Below are 18,768 nucleotides of genomic sequence, written 5' to 3' on the forward strand. Positions count from 1 at the left end.
AGGGGGCGGGGCGCGGGAGGGGGCGGGGCGCGGGAGGGGGCGGGGCGCGGGAGGGGGCGGGGCGGAGCCGGGAGCAGCTGCGGCGGCAGGTCTCCAGGGGGAGCCAAGGTACATAAGCGGGCCCGGCAGCGCCCAGAGAGCGAGCGAGCGAGCGAGCATCCTTCCCAGCCGGTCCCCGCCCGCCAGCCCGCAGCCCGTGCTCGCCGCCTCTTGCCTGGCGTGACTTCTTTGTGTTTTGTTTTCGGCCCGCACCCCGTCTCTGCAGGACCTGTTCGTCCTTCTTCGGGCTACAGGAAGGCAGAGGATGAGATGTCCCGGGCCACGTCTGTTGGAGACCAGCTGGATGCACCAGCCCGCACCATTTACCTCAACCAGCCGCATCTCAACAAATTCCGTGACAACCAGATCAGGTAGGGGGAGGCGGCCGAGAGACACAAGGACAGTTGATTCACGGCTGGGATGGGGTTCATCTTGCTCTTGGCGGCTTTTGCACCCACCTAGCCAGCGGTCCCCACCCTCCGCCCCCATCTCTTCCTCCAGACCCTTCCACTCCCCTCCCCCGTCCCCCCTGGGAGCCTGACAGTCTCTACCTGCTTCCAATGGGGTCATGTGAATACAGCCTTTACCTTTCTCTTCCTGGGCTCTGTTCTGTGCTCAGGCTCTCTGTGAGCCCCGAGGAAGTTTTTATTATTGTGGCCCTGACAAAAATGAGGTCTCTTATCTTTTCATCCCTGGGTTCCCTTCCAAGAATTCCTCCTAGTCCTGTTTCGAGCTAAATGAGAGCTCTCCTTACCGATTTGCAGACCATAATGTAGGGAAGTGCTTTCTAAAGGACTCCCACAGGACACAAGGACTCGCACTCAGCCCTAAGTGGTCCCCAACATTGGTTATGAGGTACTTATATGCTGGGAAACTTTGTGCGGAGTTAGCTTTCATCCCTCTTTCTGCTAACATTTAAGTGTCTGCTTTTTGCTGGCTATCATCTCGGATGCTTTAGCTGGACTTGGTTAAGGAATCATCAGAACCTCTTAAAGAACGTTACCTTCAGACTAAGAAACGGAGATGTTAAATAATGTCCCTGTGCTCATATGGCGTCTAACTAGCACAGCTGCAAATAGCACCCACCTTCTCAATGAAAGCTGAAGTTCTTTCAGCTGTGCGAAAGATCTTTAGGCATGGGTGTTAGCAGGTGTTTTACATTTCATTAAACTTTCAGACGTAGACAACTTTATACGAGTGACTTCAGAGGATGTGGTTCTGTGAATGGCTCAGAACACCATGCACAGGTATAGAGAAGTTAAGTGATCAGGTTACACATAGATTATTGACAAGCTTGAATTGCAACCCAGTGTTTCTCGAAAGCTCTCGTGAAACTTCGTTGCGTGCTTAAATACTCGGCAGCAGCACCAGCCCTTACGCAGGCTGCTTAGCCGGACATCCCTATTGAAAAAGGTTTGGCCGTTGGACATGACGGTAGCTTGATAGAGTTTGTGGTAGAATAATGGCGCATGTTATATGGAGGTGACCCCTCCATTGATTAAGGGACTGTTAGGTTGTTTGGGGCTAGATTATTAGTGTTAGCTTATTAGTGTTAGGCTTTATTTTGGTTTACAAAACAGATGAACATAGGGGAAGGGAAGGAAAAATAAGACAAAAAGACGGAGGCAGGGGCACCTGGGTGGCTCAGTCGGTTGAGCGTCCGACTTTGGCTCAGGTCATGATCTCGTGGTCTGTGACTTCGAGCCCCACATCGGGCTCTGTGCTGACAGCTTGGAGCCTGGAGCCTGCTTCGGATTCTGTGTCTCCCTCTCTCTCTGCCCCTCCCCTGCTCGCACTCTGTCCCTCTCAAAAATAAGTAGACCTTAAAAAAAGATTAAAAAAAGAGGAGGCAAACCATAAGAGACTCTTAAATACAGAGGACACGTTGAGGGTTGCTGTGGGGTGTGTTGGGTGGGGGGGGGATGGGCTAAATGGGTGATGGGCATTAAGGAGGGCACTTATTGGGGTGAGCACTGGGTATTAAGTGTCAGTGGTGAATCACTAAATACTACTCCTGAAATCATTATTACACTATATGTTAACTAACTTGGATTTAAATAAAATTTTTAAAAAATTAGAACAAAAAATGACCATTGGGACAAACTCTTCATTTAAAAACGTAGCCTAGAGGAATAGCTGAGGTCCCGATAAGAATGAGCGGGCTCGGTTTAAAATGCAGAGCGTCCACCACAGGGAGTTTCTGCTTCCCAAACTCACACGCTCTAATCAAAAAGACGACAAGCGTTGGGTGTTGGTAAGGACGTGGCGAAATTGGAGCCCTCCCTACACTGATGATGGGCATGAACGGTGGTACAGCTGCTTTGGAAAGCAGTTTGGCAATTCCTCAAAGGGTTAATGCAAAATTACCATGTGACCCACCAATCCTCCTAGGTATGTCTACCCAAGGGCAATGAAAAACTGTGCACACAAAAACATGTGCACAAATGATCATAGCAGCGTGATCCTAACAGCTCCAAAGTGCAACAACCCAAATGTCGGTCAACTGGTCCATGAATAAACAAGTATCGGTATAATGGAATACTATTGGCCGGGGAAAGGAATGAACTACATTACTTGCTACGATGTGGGGTGAGACTTAAATATGATGTTAAATGAAAGAAGCCTGTCCCAGAAGTCCTCATTCCACTTACAGGAGATGTCTAGAGGGGCAAATCTATTGAGACCTGGATTAGTGATCCCTAGGACGAGGGAAGAGGTTGAGAAACGGGAGTGACTGCTAATGTACATGGGGTTTCGTTTGGGGGTGATTACACAACTCTGAGAATATACTTGAAACCGTTTGGAATCCTGCAGTGCCAATATAGTTGCATTTCTTCATACCTTATATATGTTTCCATTCAATTACTTTTAAAAAGATGGAAAGATTACTTAAATATGTTCCATTTTTTTTTCTTCTTTGCTTGATTTCGAGGCTCAAGAGATCTATATTTCACTATGCTACACACTTTAAGCAGTGAATGTGTTCGGCCCCAAAATATATACTATATAAGGATGTCTAATTGAAGAATTTTCTTCTTAAACCTTAGGATGTTTTCAAGTAGTATTTTTGCTTAGTTTTTCTTGATTTCTTGGGCTCTGGTATCCATTTAAGCATGCTTAAAGTTGGGAAACTAAGGGTCTTGATATTTGTTTAAACTTCCTATTATATGGAAGAGGATTAAAAAAAATTTTTTTTTTACATTTATTTATTTTTGAGAGACGGCACTAGTGGGGGAGGGGCAGAGAGAGGAGGAGACACAGAATCCGAAGCAGGCTCCAGGCTTCTAGCTGTCCGCACAGAGCCTGATGCAGGGCTCAAACTCACAAGCCACGAGATCATGACCTGAGCGGAAGTCGGACACTTAACTGACTGAGCCACCCAAGCGCCCCTGGAAGATGAAGATTTTTAAGAGCTTTGGTAATGTGGATTCACTACTTGTTCCGTAATCAAGATGCAAAGCTATCTTTTGAGGCTGATCTTACCAGATTTTTCAAGCGGCTACCTGTTGTACAGTTTCATTTGTACTTTTGGGGGTAGAAGGAGCTGTAAGTATGGGAATATACACTGGGGTTGGTTAGGAATAAAATAGGTACCAACTCTTCTATTTAAAGTCTTGTATAAGAATATCATTGCATTAGTTGAAATAAATCCCATCTAATATTAAAAATCATACAGTTTGAGTTCATGGCTTCTATTGGGAACGCAGATTTCAGAAAACACGGAATAGGGTCTAAGAAATTAAAATATGGCCCTTGCTGTTCTGTAAAATGGCTTTTGAGTATTTGTTTCGCCTCAAGTCTATATTTAGGGGAATTGGTAATGTGACTTCTAGTTCATTGAGGGACTGTCTATAAAACTTTTGCCATTAAAGCTTAAGGATTTTACAAAATGTTGAGCCACATTATTTTAGCACTTTAATGTTGCTGGAGTCGTCTTATAAAAATCCTTAATTCTTTAAATAAGGCTTTTTATATTGGCTATGAAAGTTTGCTAAAAGTCAATAAAACTGTTCAAAGGAATATTTTCATAAAAAGGGGTTGAAAAAGGATTTTTTCTTAATCTTTCTTGAGAAAGGGTTTTAACTTTTTTGGGGGGTGAGGAGGCAGGGGCGTGGAGTATTCATTACTGATTACTTCCAAATCAGTGTTTGTAAAAGAGCCCAGGTAGGACAGGTGAGACTCATGCTAGCCCATGAGTCCAGGGTACTGATTTTGTGGCTGTTACATAGACCTCAGGAGGCTGGTGTTCCCACTGACCTTCTCCACCGCACGCCCTTTATGACTCAGTGGAGAAGTGATCATGGAGTGAACTGATCACGGCAGTGGCTCTGTGACTGTCTTTATGGCCACCTGGCATTTTGATTTCAGAAAAGAGATCCGAGTTTGCTAAAGAGGGATGTGGCTGTTGGGCATTGGGGAAGGTTGGTGAGGGGCTGCATGGTACAATTCAGGACAGACCTTGAAAGTCTAGAGTTAATGTTTCGACTAGTATATCCAAGAAAGAGACTGGGCCTGCTGAACACACAGGTAAGGTCACTGCTGGAGTTGACTGTGGCCCTGGCACCCCTGGGGGATACGCCAGACACGGTAACTCCAAATTCCAAGCAGTTCCTTGAAGTTCTGGGAGGATCTGCACCATATCGGTAGATGGCTCTCTAAACCTTATTATTGTTCTCCATACTGAAAATAATGCCAGTGATTGATTTAAAGCTATGGTAGCTTGAAGTTTCCATTGTTGAAGCCAGTGAATTTGGATTCTTACAATTATGAGGAAATAGGACATGGTCTTTTTCTCCTAAGCATTGCTTTTCCTAGGGCCTTAGTTATGAAGACAGTACCGCTTCACCTTCTAGAAATGAGTAGTAGTTAATGGAATATTACAAGGTTCACACACACATACATATGTAGGATTGTATACATATATCCACCTACAAGATCCCTTTTTTTCTGGTGTACAATCTCCTTTTAAATATTTTAATTTTTTTTTTATTTTAGGGAGAATGTGAGCAGGGCGGGGGGGCGAGAGAGAGAGAGAGAGAGAGAGAGAATGAATCGCAAGCAGGCTTCACGCTCAGCGTGTAGCCCCCCTTAGGGCTTGATCCCACAACACCTGGGATCATGACTTGAGCTGAAATCAAGAGTCAGATGCTTAACCGACTGAGCCACCCAGGCACCCGCCTCATTTTAAATATTTTAATAGCTTTATTGGGATATATTTTACATCCCATATAATTTGTCTACCTAAAGTATATAATTCAGTGGTTTTTAGTATATTTAGAGTTGTACCACCATCACCACATCCATTACGGTTTCCTCCCCCTGGGCCTGAACAACCACTCATTTCTCCTCTCTGTAGATTTTCCTCTTCTGGACATTTCGTATGAATGATATCATTGCCTCTTAGGTGTTTTAACTGAAACATTAAATGCATATAGAAAGTTTGCTACTTAGAACAACCTGGTGGTGAAGCTTCAATTTTGTAAATCTAAACTCTCCAAAATGTTGAAAGTTAAACATTTTTTTCCAGAAAATACCCTGAAATTTGCTGATCGTTTGGATCTCTTTGCTGAGCAAATGGACGCAATCAAGTTCAGGTGTATGCCGTCTTTTCGTGGGTTCATCAGCACGCCATTTGTACTAGTTTCAAGGCTAAGAGGGAGTTTGAAATGAGGTCTTCAAAGCAAGTTAGGAATGTTTACAGATACTGTGTTTTGAATGAGTCATTTCAGGTGGGAGTTCCAGCTAACAAAAATCTTCATTAAAGCAATAACTTAGCTCGGTCAAGCTATCGCATTTCTTCTTGGTTTGTCTTAAAGGAAAACTGCTTAATATTGCTTTTGCCAAGAGAAGTTTAAACTAGAATTTTGCCTTGCTAGAAAAAGGGACGCCCTTAAGCTGCTTAAAATTTAACAGAAACAGGGGCACCTGGGTGGCTCAGTCGGTTGAGCATCCGACTTCGGCTCAGGTCATGATCCCGTGGTTTGTGAGTTCGAGCCCCGCATTGGGCTCTGTGCTGACAGCTTGGAGCCTGGAACCTGCTTCGGATTCTGTGTCTCCTTCTCTCTCTGCCCCTCCCCCACTTGTGCTCTGTCTCCCTCTGTCTATTGAAGATAAATGTAAAAAAAAAAAAAAAGCCAATGTAACAAACAATACGACGTTCCTGGTAAGAATCATAACTGTCTTTTACTCATGTAAAGAAGATTGTTTGAAAAACCAAAGTTGACAAATCTGATTTGGGAGTGCTTTTGTCAAGTTTGGCCAAGGTAAAATGTATAAAAATCCTCATCGAGAAAATTTGGTAAAAGCATGTGTGTTACCTACCTTGAAACGGCTTCAAGATGTTCTATGTATGCTGCTGTTACTGAGCTATTTGTATATTTTTACTTTGTATATATTGAAGATGTGCAACATGATTTGACGTACATATACATAGTGAAGTGATTAGTCAAGTTAATATCCTCTCCTCACTCAATCGTTTCTTTTTGGCTTAGAGGTGGATATACTTGGTTAATCTCCAAACCACGCACTGTAGTTTCTGCACGTGAATGTCACAGAGTGTTGAGAGTCCTTAATTTGTACATACCAGCAGCCACGAATGCCGTAGAAGGTTCTTGTAATTAGGACGTTATCAGGTTTTCCACCCTTGGACGAGGCTTTTAAAAGGCATGGCGCAGATGAAAATATTCGAACTGGGGAACTCTTTTAGCGCTGTCTTTCAGGTAGCTATTGAGAGCATTAGCTTTCTTGAAATGTATTTTTAGAAACAAAAGCATGTCAGCCTCAGGCTAGTTTTGTGATGTTTTGATGTTTCTGAAGGAAACAGCAAATGTCTAGGAGAACAGGCTCACGGTGATCTATCAAATGGACCCTTGTATGGGTGGATGAGGAGTATATCTTGAATTCCATCAAAGTCCCATCTGTGCCATTGTCATTGATGAAAATGGCTAAAGGCATTTAGTCTGAGAGTTTCAGTCAGTAACCTATTTCCCAATTTTATTAAACCTTCCTGTCTTCTTTGAGCTTGTGTTTCTGATTCTAGCTGATAAAAAATTGAGCATCAAGATTTGTGAAAAACAAGTTAAAACTGAACCAGAATTAGAGGAGACTGAGGACCTAGGACAACTAAATGTGGTATGAGTTCTGAATCAGATCTTGGAACAGAAAAAGTGCATTGGTGGGAAAACCGAACTTTGAATAAACGATGTAGCCAGACTAGTACTGTGCCAATGTTATTTTCATATTTACTGTAGTAATTTCTTTGAGCTAGTTGTCATCCAATATTATTAGTTTTGATCCTTGTGCAATGGTTGTATCAACATCGTGGGGAAATTGGGTGAAAGGTATGTGGTAACTCTTTGTGCTAATTTTGCAACCCTTCTATAAAGACAAACTTCTCTCAAAGTATTGGAAAAAACTATGGGGCGCCTGGGTGGCCTGGTCGGTTAAGCATCCGACTTCAGCTCAGGTCATGATCTCACGGTCCGTGAGTTCGAGCCCCGCGTTGGGCTCTGTGCTGACAGCTCAGAGCCTGGAGCCTGTTTCGGATTCTGTGTCTCCCTCTCTCTCTGCCCCTCCCCTGTTCAAGCTCTGTCTCTCTCTCTCTCAAAAATAAATAAACGTTTAAAAAAAATATTGGAAAAAACTAGCAGAAGTGTCTGGGAGAGTAGGAACTGAAAACTATACCCCTGTCTTTGTGTTGGTGCTTTGGGAAATGTTGAGTTCCTTTATTGGAGACCCATGGTTTTGAATGGATGATGGTCAGAAGAGAGAGACCGGACCCATCTCTTGGCCTGTTTGTTGTGCTAATCGGATGGGAGAACACTCATTTCCTGGGTGTCAAACAACATTTCCTTAGACGGCAACACGGAGAGTCTGTTGGCATAACAGCTGACCCACTTGTACAGAACTTGAAAAGTCAGTAGCAAAGTGAATGCAGAAAACTCTGTGGTCAGAGTTTAGTCATGTGAGATTTTGTGTAGTTCTCTAGAAAGTAGCCTCTAAGTGTTTATTCCACTTACGGCTGAGTCACTCAATGGACAGCAAAAGCTTACTCAGAAATGCTAATCAGCATCCCTTTGAAGAGGGACAATGCTTACAGAGAACAAAAGGAGCGGTCTGACCATTGTTGGGGTCAGACATGCAGTGATGTTTTACAAAGAAATTTCCTGAAATCCATGACGTTGAGTTTGATCATTTAAATGCTGATCTACCCTTTTCTCTTAAAGCTGGCTCTTCAAAACTCGAATCACCGGTTTTTAGCTACCCTTACTGTTTTATATTACACGCAGTTAGGAAAGGATTTGGAATTAGGTTGGGATGTTGTTGGTCAGTCTGAGGATTATTCTATATGTCTTCCGTATTTGTTACATAGACGGTCACTCGGAAGGCTACTCTCAAAGAGTGTTGGCTGGTTTCAGTTTCAGAACAGCCTGAGACCAGATAATCCACTTGAGAGTGGGCTTTGTGCTCTCATAGAAGTCTCAGATTTAGGCCCGTGGTCTCCTGTTTTGATCAAATGTCCCATTGGTAAAACACTACCATGAACGTTTGATATGTATATTTAAGTATCTGTGTATATGTTACTGTTGTTAGTTATTATCTCAAGACGCAACATGTACTTACCAAGGTTCTCAGTTAAGAATTATGGATGTAAATCCATGTTAATAATGATTATTTTGAATATTTTTGGGTGACCTAATCCAATTTGATTAAATCATCCTAATGTTGAACTTAGTAAGATGGATTGAAGGGCTTTTATAAGGAAGAGAAGTGTCAATTCAGTTTTTTTCCTTGTCGTTTGCTTACTTTCTTTAAAAAAATTTTTTTAATGTTTATTTACTTTTGAGAGAGAAAGCACAAGCAGGGGAGGGGCAGAGAGAGAGGGAGACACGGAATCCAAAGCAGGCTCCAGGCTCTGAGGTGTCTACACAGAACCTGACACAGGGCTCGAACTCACAAACAAGGAGATCATGACCTGAGCTGAAGTCAGATGCTCCACCAAGTGACCCACCCAGGTGCCCCGCTTACTTTCTTGCTTTCAGTCTGTGGTTTGTTTCATTAGGGGATTCTTAAGCCACTTATTCTTCTTGGGAGGTTTAGTTGAGTTGGAATTAGATACATTACTCCATGAATGCCCCTAACTGGACACAGAAACTGAAATATGTAGTGATAAGCAGAGTGAACAGATGGGAAGGGGTGCCACTGTCACTCCCTCGTCAGTCCTCTCAGGCCACCATGAATATACATAGCCGAGGTGGCTTAGCGTTCTCTCCCCTAAGTGTTATTTTTCCTGCATATTAAGAGGCTGGAAGTCCAAGACCATTAATGGCAGCATGGTCAGGTTCTGGTGCAGACCCTCTTCCTGACTTGCAGACAGTGCTGCCTTGTTTTGTCCTCACGTGGTGAAGCAAGAGACCCAACTCTCTGGTGTCCCTTCTTATAAGGGTACCAAGCTGTACGAACCCCACTCTCATGACCTCATCTCGGCTTTATCACCTCACAGAGACCCCTGTCTCCGAGTATCCTCATACTGGGGGTTAGGGCTTCAACATCCCAATTTTCACGGGACCCAGTCTAGTCCATTGCACCCCCTACCCTCTATCTCCCCCTTTAGGGAGCTTTCCCTCAAACCTCGTTACATAGGACCAGGTGGGGGCACCGGTGCCAATCCACTCAACAAATGTTATTAAATCAAATGGTTGAGAGTGCATCTACGTAGAAGCTGGTGACCTCTTCCCACCTTCTGCTTTGGAGCCACCAGCTCTGGGCTGTCTCCTCTTCTTTGGAGAAACCGATCTGGTCTGACCCATTCCGGTTTTGACTTCAGACCTCAGCAACCCTGAGACCGATCACATCAATGGGACTTCTTGCCATTTCTAACCCTGCATTCGATCTATACTAGCCATGCACTTCGGTCCCCTTTTATGAAGTGTGGTGAATTGGGGCCGGGTGGTTGGCCGCACTTCAGAGTGAGGCAGGCAGCCGAATGGGGGAAAGGTCAGTGAGCTGGGTTGGAAGAGGAGTTAGAGCTCAGCCCGAAAGATCAGGTGTGGTTCGCGTGGGGAGGCATCCTTGGCATGGGGAATGGCACAGGTGAAGGTGCAGAGGAGCAGGAAAGCTGAGCGTGTGTCTTTCCAGCAAGGATGTGGAAGAAATCAGGGATGATGGAGGATCTGTGCGTTGGGTGTAACCAGGAGAAGCTTTCAAAGACACAAGTAACAGCATTATGTTGTTGGAGAACCTTCCAGCACGCTCTGATGTTTAGAGTGGAGTTTAGCTGTTATAATTTCCTGAGGTGAGGTGTGGGGCTACAGGATCATGGAAGCACAAGTCACCAGGGGTGATCAGAGGGGAGGTCGTGAGTGGGTGGAGGAATAGATAAGTATGGTCCTTAGGGTCCAATTTTGGGGACAGAGAAGGTAGTGGCACTATTCTATTCCCAAGGATTCTTTTAAAACTCTATTGAATGCTGGGTTAGAGCAAGGTCCTTGACCTCAAAATAGCACAAACTTCCTTCTACCTCAGTACTACCCTACCCCCCAGGGGCTCAGAGGTGTAGGGGCGCCTCTGTTGGCTGAGTCGTGAAGGCGTGGAGCTCTTTGTCCCCCTCTTCCAGCAGCTCTACTAGGAAGTTGCTCCAGCTGTTGTCAGCTCTTCCTCTACCTTGAGATATGTTCCGTTCCAAGATATTTGGCTCAGTAAGTGGGAACTATAATAATGTACCTTGTATGTTGGTAGGAATTTGATGGCAGTACGTATGTAACCCGAGGTATGGTATTTGGTATAGTGTCCAAAGAGTGGCTGAAAGTCCAGGCTGGTTATTATTCACATTCTCTTCTGCCAGGTGTATTGCTTACTATCCGATTATTTGAGGCCTAGAACATTCAGTTGGTGAGCTATGGGTGGGGGGTGAGGAAAGGAAAGTGTATTTGAGTACTACCCTGGGCAAAGGACGGAGAGTACCTGGACAGTAAATATGCAGGTTAAAGAATAGCAAGGTAGGGGCACCTGGGTGGCTCAGTCAGTTGAGCATCCACCTTCAGCTCCAGTCTTAATCTCACACTTTGGCTCAGGTCATGATCTCGTGTTCTGTGAGTTCGAGCCCCGCATCAGGCTCCCTGCTGTCAGTGCAGAGCCCGCTTAGGATCCTCTGCCCCCTTCGCTCTCGGCTCCTCTCCCACTCACGCTCTCTCCCTCTCAAAAATAAACATAAAAAAAAAAAAAAAAACCAGCAAGGTAGATTTTGCATGTTAGGGGCTTTTGTAGATCTTTCCTATATTTTTTTGCAACTTCTATAGGCAAACGTGCTGTCCCGAGAGCGTAAGACCAGGCTGAGAGGTGTTCAAGTGTGCGTGTGTGTATCATTGTAGCTTCAAGAAATTGGTGCCTGCGTTTGGCCGTGTTGAGAGAACAGGGTCCCGTGTAAGTTTACGTTAAAGTCACTGTGACCTCCTCCTGCAACCAAATACCAGTGAAGGTTCTTGACTACGGGACGGTGAAAACCTTAAACCTGGTCCAAATGGAGAAGTAGAAATGTTCTGAGTGACGAATGTAGAATCTGTAGCTCTCTCTCCTTCCCTCTTTTGTCCCTCCTTCCTACCTTTTTCCCTTCCTTGTTCTGGACAGTCAGCTTTTCAGCCATTTCGACTCTGCTTTGACCATCCCTAAGGAATACTGTGCATGATGTTTAATTTGAATACTTAATTGTAGATTGAATTATATAAAGGAGTGTTCTTATCCTATCAAAAATACGACTCCTTTGTTTCTATTCCAGTAAAAGGTGTGGAGGTCTTGAAAGCATTACTGTCTAGCATATGAAATGTGTTACAAAACCCTGACGATTTAAAAATAGAGCTCTTTATTTTCAGACCGTAAGGTTATTTGCTGAGTAGTATCATAATTACTTCCCCAGTATTCCATCTTTGTTGAAACTGCCTCATATTAATTTTTAATGTTCCCTTTACAAATTAGAGTTCCTCAATCATCCCAGTGTTGACGTATCAGTAAATTGAATTATTTTGTAGAATGACTGTGCCAAGGGCAGATGGAAACATTCACTTCTCTCAGTCTTACTGTTTTGCCTGCTACCTCTTTCTGGTTTTATTGCCACTTGTATTTTTAGAAAGTTTGTTCACTACATAGGCTTAGACATTACAAGAGAAATAATTTTATTATTTTAAAAATCCTATTTTTTGAACATTTGTCCATTTTTGAGAGACAGAGCATGAGCAGGGGAGGGGCACAGAGAGAGAGGGGGACACAGAATCTGAAGCAGGATCCAGGCTCTGAGCTGTCAGCACAGAGCCCGACGCGGGGCTTGAACCCACCAACCATATGAGCCGAAGTCAGGTGCTCAACCGACTGAGCCACCCAGGTGCCTCGAGAAATAATTTTAAATACAGGAGGGAATGAGTGTGTGTACCATACCATAGGTATTCTCTATATGGAGGTCTTGATGTGGGTTAACCATCTTTGTAGGCCAAGCATTGTAGATATTACCAAGTTGTGGAACTCCAAAGGAAAAAAATAACCTGATGGGAGATCCCTACTGATGCCTTTACCAGTTTTCTTCCACCACTTTGTGTAAATGTATTCACATATGTGTGCACCCTGAAATTCTTAATGCTTATAATTCGTTTGTCCTACACATGAACATGTATCTCCGTTGGGAACTCATTAACTCATCTGGTAAACCAGTCTAGTCCATGTTTAGCTGATGGGGGAGTCCTTCCTTTACGTTGAGACTTCTCGTGATTCCCCCCTATGAAAAGCAGAACTTGGCCCATAAGCAGCCGTAAGTAGTTGTAGTCACTATAACAAAATATTCTAACATCACATCTGAATTAATATGAATGAACTGTCATGCATTTAATGGTGCCCTTAATGTTTAGTGTAATAATCATAGATGTCTGTAGAGATACGGTTTTTGGTACGGTATGAGTTTTGAGAAAATGTTGACACGGCAAGGGGTGGTCAGTCAGTAATCAACAATACTTTCATGTATTTCTCTTGCAATTTGTCAGGATCAAGCTATTTCTAGTTTTGGGGTCCATTTGGTAGTATCTTTGGATGGTACATGGGCACACCACACTGTTTAAAAAAAATAATTTATCATATGTCCTACACTTACTTGGACAAGCTATTTAAAAAAAATTTTTTTAATGTTTATTTATTTATTTATTTATTTTTTTGACAGAGACAGAGCATGAGCGGGGAAGGGGCAGAGAGAGGGAGACACAGAACCCGAAGCAGGCTCCAGGCTCTGAGCTGTCCTCACAGAGCCCGACGTGGGGCTCGAACCCACAGACGGCGAGATCATGACCCGAGCTGAAGTCGGACGCTCAACTGACTGAGCCACCCAGGCACCCCAGGACAAGTTATTTTTAATACAATGGTGGCATTTGCTAGAGAGTAAAATAAGTGTCTTCTAGAAATAAACTCATGATATTTAAGAATTTTGGAATAGTAGAATAGCTTTATAAGAAACTTAGCAGACTTTGATTTTAAATCCTAATACTTCTATAAGTTTGAAAATACCGATTTAACATCCCTCCCAATCAAATGTTTTCTCACATAGCTGTTGAAGATAAATTAATGGTTTTTGAACTACTGTGCTAAGGGACCTGATGAATTTTGATATTTTGAGATACGACCATTAGAAAAAATATCACTGGGGTGCCTGGCTGGCTCATTTGGTGGACCGTGCAAGTCTTGATCTCAGGGTTGTGAGTTTGAGCCCCATGCTGGGGGTAGAGATAACTTGAAAATAAAATCTCTAAAGAAAAGATAGAGTTATGTCTAGCTTTTAAAAGAGACTCCTATGCTATTTACGTTCTGGAAACTCACTGAATATTTAAAAAATTAGAACAGCATAAAAATGGGGGCGCCTGGGTGGCTTAGTCGGTTGGGCGTCCGACTTCGGCTCAGGTCATGATCTTGCGGTTTGTGGGTTCCAGCCCCGCGTTGGGCTCTGTGCTGGGGCTCGGAGCCTGGAGCCTGCTTTGGATCCTGTGTCTCCCTCTCTCTCTGCCCCTCCCCTGCTTGCAGTCTGTCTCTCTCCTCTGTCTCTCTCAAAAATAAATAAACATTAAAAAAAATTTAAAAAAGAACAGCATAAAAATGGGTCCACATACATCCATGGAATAATGTTTATCAGATAAGAGAGCTGAGGTTGAGTTCGGCAGAAGTGCTGTAGCTATTTAGTAACTTCCAAGATGCAGTCTCTGCTGGGCAAGACTAAAAAGTGAATGGTCTCTGGAATCTCTTTGCCAAGGTTTATGGACCTAAAAACCATCCAGTGCATTTTTGTGAATCCTTGTAGAATGCCATCTGCGCTTATGTATATTTTGCCCTCCGTTTGTCATTCTCATCGTGTTTGCATGCTACCTGCTGTGCTGTGCTTCTCTCCTGTGGCATGCATATAAAGGTAACTTGATTGGTGAGACCACAGTCTATGGATCATTTTTTTCCTCTAAACTTTACATTGTATAAGAAAAATCTAGGTTTATTTGGTCTGGGGCAAGGCTGATTTCTGTTTGAAACTAACACTCCAGGGGAATTTTTTGAAGGGGGTCCTCATTTACAGTCCTCCCCATCCTCCAGTGCATATTCCATAGGATTACTGTGAAGACTAATTAAATGAGTTAATATATATAAAGCACTTTAAACGGTGCCTGGCTGAGTGCTTTACAGATTTTGGTGTTCCTGTTGTTTGCGTTTTAGATTATGTATTTGGCAAAAACTCTCCTCCCAAACTTGTTACATAGCGCCTGAGATGAAAACAACCAGGTTTTGAATTGCATTTAAAAGGATTACAAGATAATGTGCAAACCGAATAGGATGAGTGTATCTTAAGGGAACGAACACAGACATTCTCTTTGTGCAGCAACCTGATGAAGATCAACTTTAGTGTTTGCCTGAGGTTCTCACGGATAATTTTAAATTATTAAGTGTTTACTGGAAAAATGGTAATGGAAAAAATGAGCAGTGTAAGCTATGTTTTTTAATTTTAAATTTTGAATTGCCAGAGGGGGAAGGTACTTAGGTCAAGTAAACCAGCAAAGGAAAATTGGTATACGAGTCTTGTGCCCACCAGTGACCACGCGAATGACTTGTCACCCACAATTTCTCTGAGCCTGTGTTTCCTCACTTGTCTGGCGGGAGGGAAGCCTACCTGCCTTGCAGGCGTGTCATGAAGCTAAACAAGGTTACAAATGTGAAAACGTCTAGAACGTAATGCGCCATGGATATTGGTACATCCCATTTTCCATAACCTATCAGATCGGCTTACTCCTCTTTCTCATGGTGGTAAATACAGGTAACCTGAAAGTTACCATTTGAACCGTGTAGGAGTAAACACCTCAGTAGTGTGAGGCACGTTCACATCGTTGTTACTCTTCGTCTTCCCAAGGGGAGACTTAGTGTCCACGGGACGACTACCTGTTTCCCCCCTCACCCTGGCTCCTGGCGACCACCATTCTCCTTTCGGTCTCTGTGAACCTATTCTCCGGGTCCCTCGTGGGGTTCTCCCCCACTGTGGGGAGTTCCTGTTCTCTATCAAGTGATCAGTTTCTACTCTTGAATCCTTCTACGATTGATCTCCTGCCTTGTTGTGCACCACGGTAAACGCCATTAAAATAGATACAAAGGTTTAGAGGAAACTCACGCAATTTCTTTTCCTTCCTGCTTCTGAGTGTGGTTGCCTTTATTGTGCCCATCATCCTTCCCCAGTGATCCTGGGAACATTGGGGGATTCTGGGACCAGGATGGAGAAAGAAGGCTGTGGAGGGAATGGGGTGGGATTGGCATGGGTTTTTTAAGTCAGATCTGCTTTGTCAAGTAGCGGGTTTCTACGGCACCGTCTCAGGCCCTGATTTCTTCACTTCTACCATGACCGCCTGCCTCAGTGCCCATTTCCTTCCCATCTAGGTTGTTGGAGGTCATGGGTCCAGAGGCAGTTAAGGCGCTATACTCCATCTGTTTTGTCTTCAGTAAGACACATGAGGCTGGCTGTTCTCATTGTATCCCAGGTTGACTGTCTCCTCTCCCCACACCCCTTCTCACCCTGCATTCTGGCTGCAGGGTGCTTTCCCTGGGCCTCTACTCACAGTGCTTTCCCCGGAGTGCTCTCTTTTCCTACTAACGCTGGTCCACGTAGCGAGCTCTGTCTTTTAAGGCTCGGTTCTCCTATCTCTTAAGAAGCATTTTCATCCTTGTCCTGCATCCCCACCCTTCGGAGGTTGAGCGACCCCTGCTTGTGCCACAGCTTCGTGTGGACTTTTCTGTTGTGGAGCTTAGCCTGGTGCATCAAATCTATTTTTGTGTCTCTGACTCTCCAGCTCTGCTGTCTCATCCTTGATGGCAAAGTCTGTCTGTTTCATCTTGTGTCCTCCCAGCACCAGGCACAGTTCTGGCCAATGGGAAATGGAAAATCTTGGCTGCGTGACTTTGCTCTACAGGTGAAGGTCAGAATTGCACGGAAAATTAGACTTGGCTTGATGAGTTGTTCTAAGATTTCCCTTCACACTTAATTGCTTATTGAACAAGGTAGAACCCTCAAAGCAGTTACTTAAGCCTCAAAAATTGATGTATTGTGTGGTTTTGATGTGCTTTTATATATAAAATACTCTTGCAAAGGGGGCTGCTGAGTTAAATGCTTTTAATGTCAATTCTTCAGATTTAATAGACTGATATCTGCCCTCAAATGCAGGTGCCTTTGGGACTTAATGTGATTGCTGGCATCCTTACTCCTTTATATTAGTTGAAGTTGGAAGTTTCTTCATTCATCAAATTTATTTTTAGTACCTAGTACACACGAGTCCCTGCGCTTGGGGTTGCGGATGCGGTGGTGGGAAAGTGAGGCTGCCGCATTTGTGAGTCTGATCTTCTTGTTCCATTTGTTTCTCCCCTTTCCCCATAGTTCTCTTTAGCTTTTCGGTACCTTTGAGAAAGGGGACTTAGAGAACACACGTGTAGCCGCTGCTGTGGGAGAAGTTCGTTGCCCCTCTGCTTTTGGGCGCGGGTCCTCGGCCTCTTAAAAGAGGAGCTCCTTCGGGAGAGTGAGAGCGGCCCTCAGGTGTGTTCCCCCGAGGCCGGAGGTGGGAACAGTGCACCTGCCTGAGGTGCAAACAGTGCAACCGCCTGGAGGTCTGCCTGCCTTCCGTTATCACTGTGCACCAGCAGCTGGAAGCGGCAATGGCAGGAAAGATGCTCTCCCTGAACAAGTCTTCCGACGAGCTGAGTTCTAGACAATGGCTGTGATGATTGAATTTGGAGGGTTTTCTGTATATGTAAAATTACACATCTATATGTTTCAAATAAACGTTATTTTATTTATTCATTCATTTAAGAGAGAGTGAGTGCGTGCATGCAGGAGGGGACAGAGGGAGAGAGAGAATCCTAAGCGAGCTCCACACCCCATGTAGGGCTCGCTCCTATGACCCTGGGATGGTGACCTGAGCAGAAATCAAGAGTCAGATGCTCAACCAACTGAACCATCCAGGTGCCCCGAGCACATTTTTATTTTAAATAAGTATTGTACTCTACATGGAAGTCGGCACATACAGGTAACCCTCTGGCCCCCAGTATACAAAGACTAGGTTTCATAATTATCTTACAATTGATTTTTCATAATTATTCATGGTTTTAAAATCAAAAAGCAAATAAGGAAAAGAAAATGTAACATTAGTGGTATTATTTACTAGTTGTCTAAATGACTTCTTTTGCAGACGTTTTGGTTTTGTTAAATTTCACATGCTAGTTTCTTTTTATTTTATTTTTTAAATGTTTATTTATTTTGGAGAGAGAATGAGCGAGCACGAGCAGGGGCGGGGCAGAGAGAGAGGGAGACACAGAATCTGAAGCGGGCTCCAGGCTCTGAGCTGTCAGCACAGAGCCCGACGTGGGGCTCGAACCCGTGAACCTGAGCTGAAACCAAGAGTCGGATGCTCAGCCGACTAAGCCACTCAGGCACCCTTTTGTTTTACTAGTTTCTTGACCATTATTGACATAAATATCATAGCAGCCTATAACCAAAGGATTAAAGTTCAAACTGTTCTGGTATAAAAATGATTGAATAAGAATAGTTGTGCTTCTCTCTGCCACAATAAAAATTTACTGACATGATTACATACAATTTAATGAAGATAATGTTTGCTGTCGGGCCTTTTATTCCCGGTCAAGTTTTCGTTTTTATTTCATGATTGTTACTGAAAGTAATTTTGTAAGTTAAGGAGGGGGCTGTTTTAAAAACAACAACAACAGAACCACTCTCCTGGGTGTCAGACACACTGGGTAAGTGGATCACTGCTGGCAGCTGGCGTCCTGGCGAGCCAGCCTTGACCTGGCTCTGGACTGTCACTGTGTCCCTGACCGTGAACCTGCAGCTCCTCCCGCCCCTGTGCAGATGGATTTAGATGTAGCACGGTTTCTTCCAGGCCTTTTCAAGGTCTCTTCTAGTTGTGAAGTCCTGTGTTTTGAGTGGATCCTGAGCTGGAACCTGGCACGGACAGAGCAGTGTTTGGGTTGACCTATTGGCCAGTGATTGCTGTCATCCCTACCTCCTGCTGGTCCCCAGTGCCTGAGGCGGTGGGAGTCCGTTTCTCTTGCCCATTGGTAAAAAAGTTCAAGGTAGTCCATGGATGTGGTCATCTCTTCCCTGCTGCCTCAGTCCCTGAGACTAGGAGTGAGGGAGTTATTCTAGATTTCCCTCTGCACTTGGAAGGAAGATGT

General features: G+C 44.1%; 1 protein-coding gene across 11 annotated transcripts in view; it reads left to right on the top strand.

Annotated features, from left to right (window-relative positions):
• LOC121012749 (phospholipid-transporting ATPase IB) overlaps positions 1-18,768 on the top strand; it is a 651,500-nt gene that overhangs the window by 100,456 nt on the left and 532,276 nt on the right. For 10 of the 11 annotated variants that reach the window (XM_040448061.1, XM_040448063.1, XM_040448066.1 and 7 more), the window contains one exon: positions 266-410. In XM_040448061.1, coding sequence (XP_040303995.1) covers positions 310-410 — 101 coding nt within the window. In that variant the 5' untranslated portion in view covers positions 266-309. Of the gene's footprint in view, positions 1-71; positions 109-265; positions 411-18,768 lie in introns of those variants that run through there. The other variant, XM_040448065.1, reaches the window with a different exon arrangement.

This window comes from Herpailurus yagouaroundi, unplaced genomic scaffold (assembly GCF_014898765.1).
Source record: "Herpailurus yagouaroundi ecotype Mexico unplaced genomic scaffold, PumYag 197, whole genome shotgun sequence".
Classification (NCBI taxonomy): domain Eukaryota; kingdom Metazoa; phylum Chordata; class Mammalia; order Carnivora; family Felidae; genus Herpailurus; species Herpailurus yagouaroundi.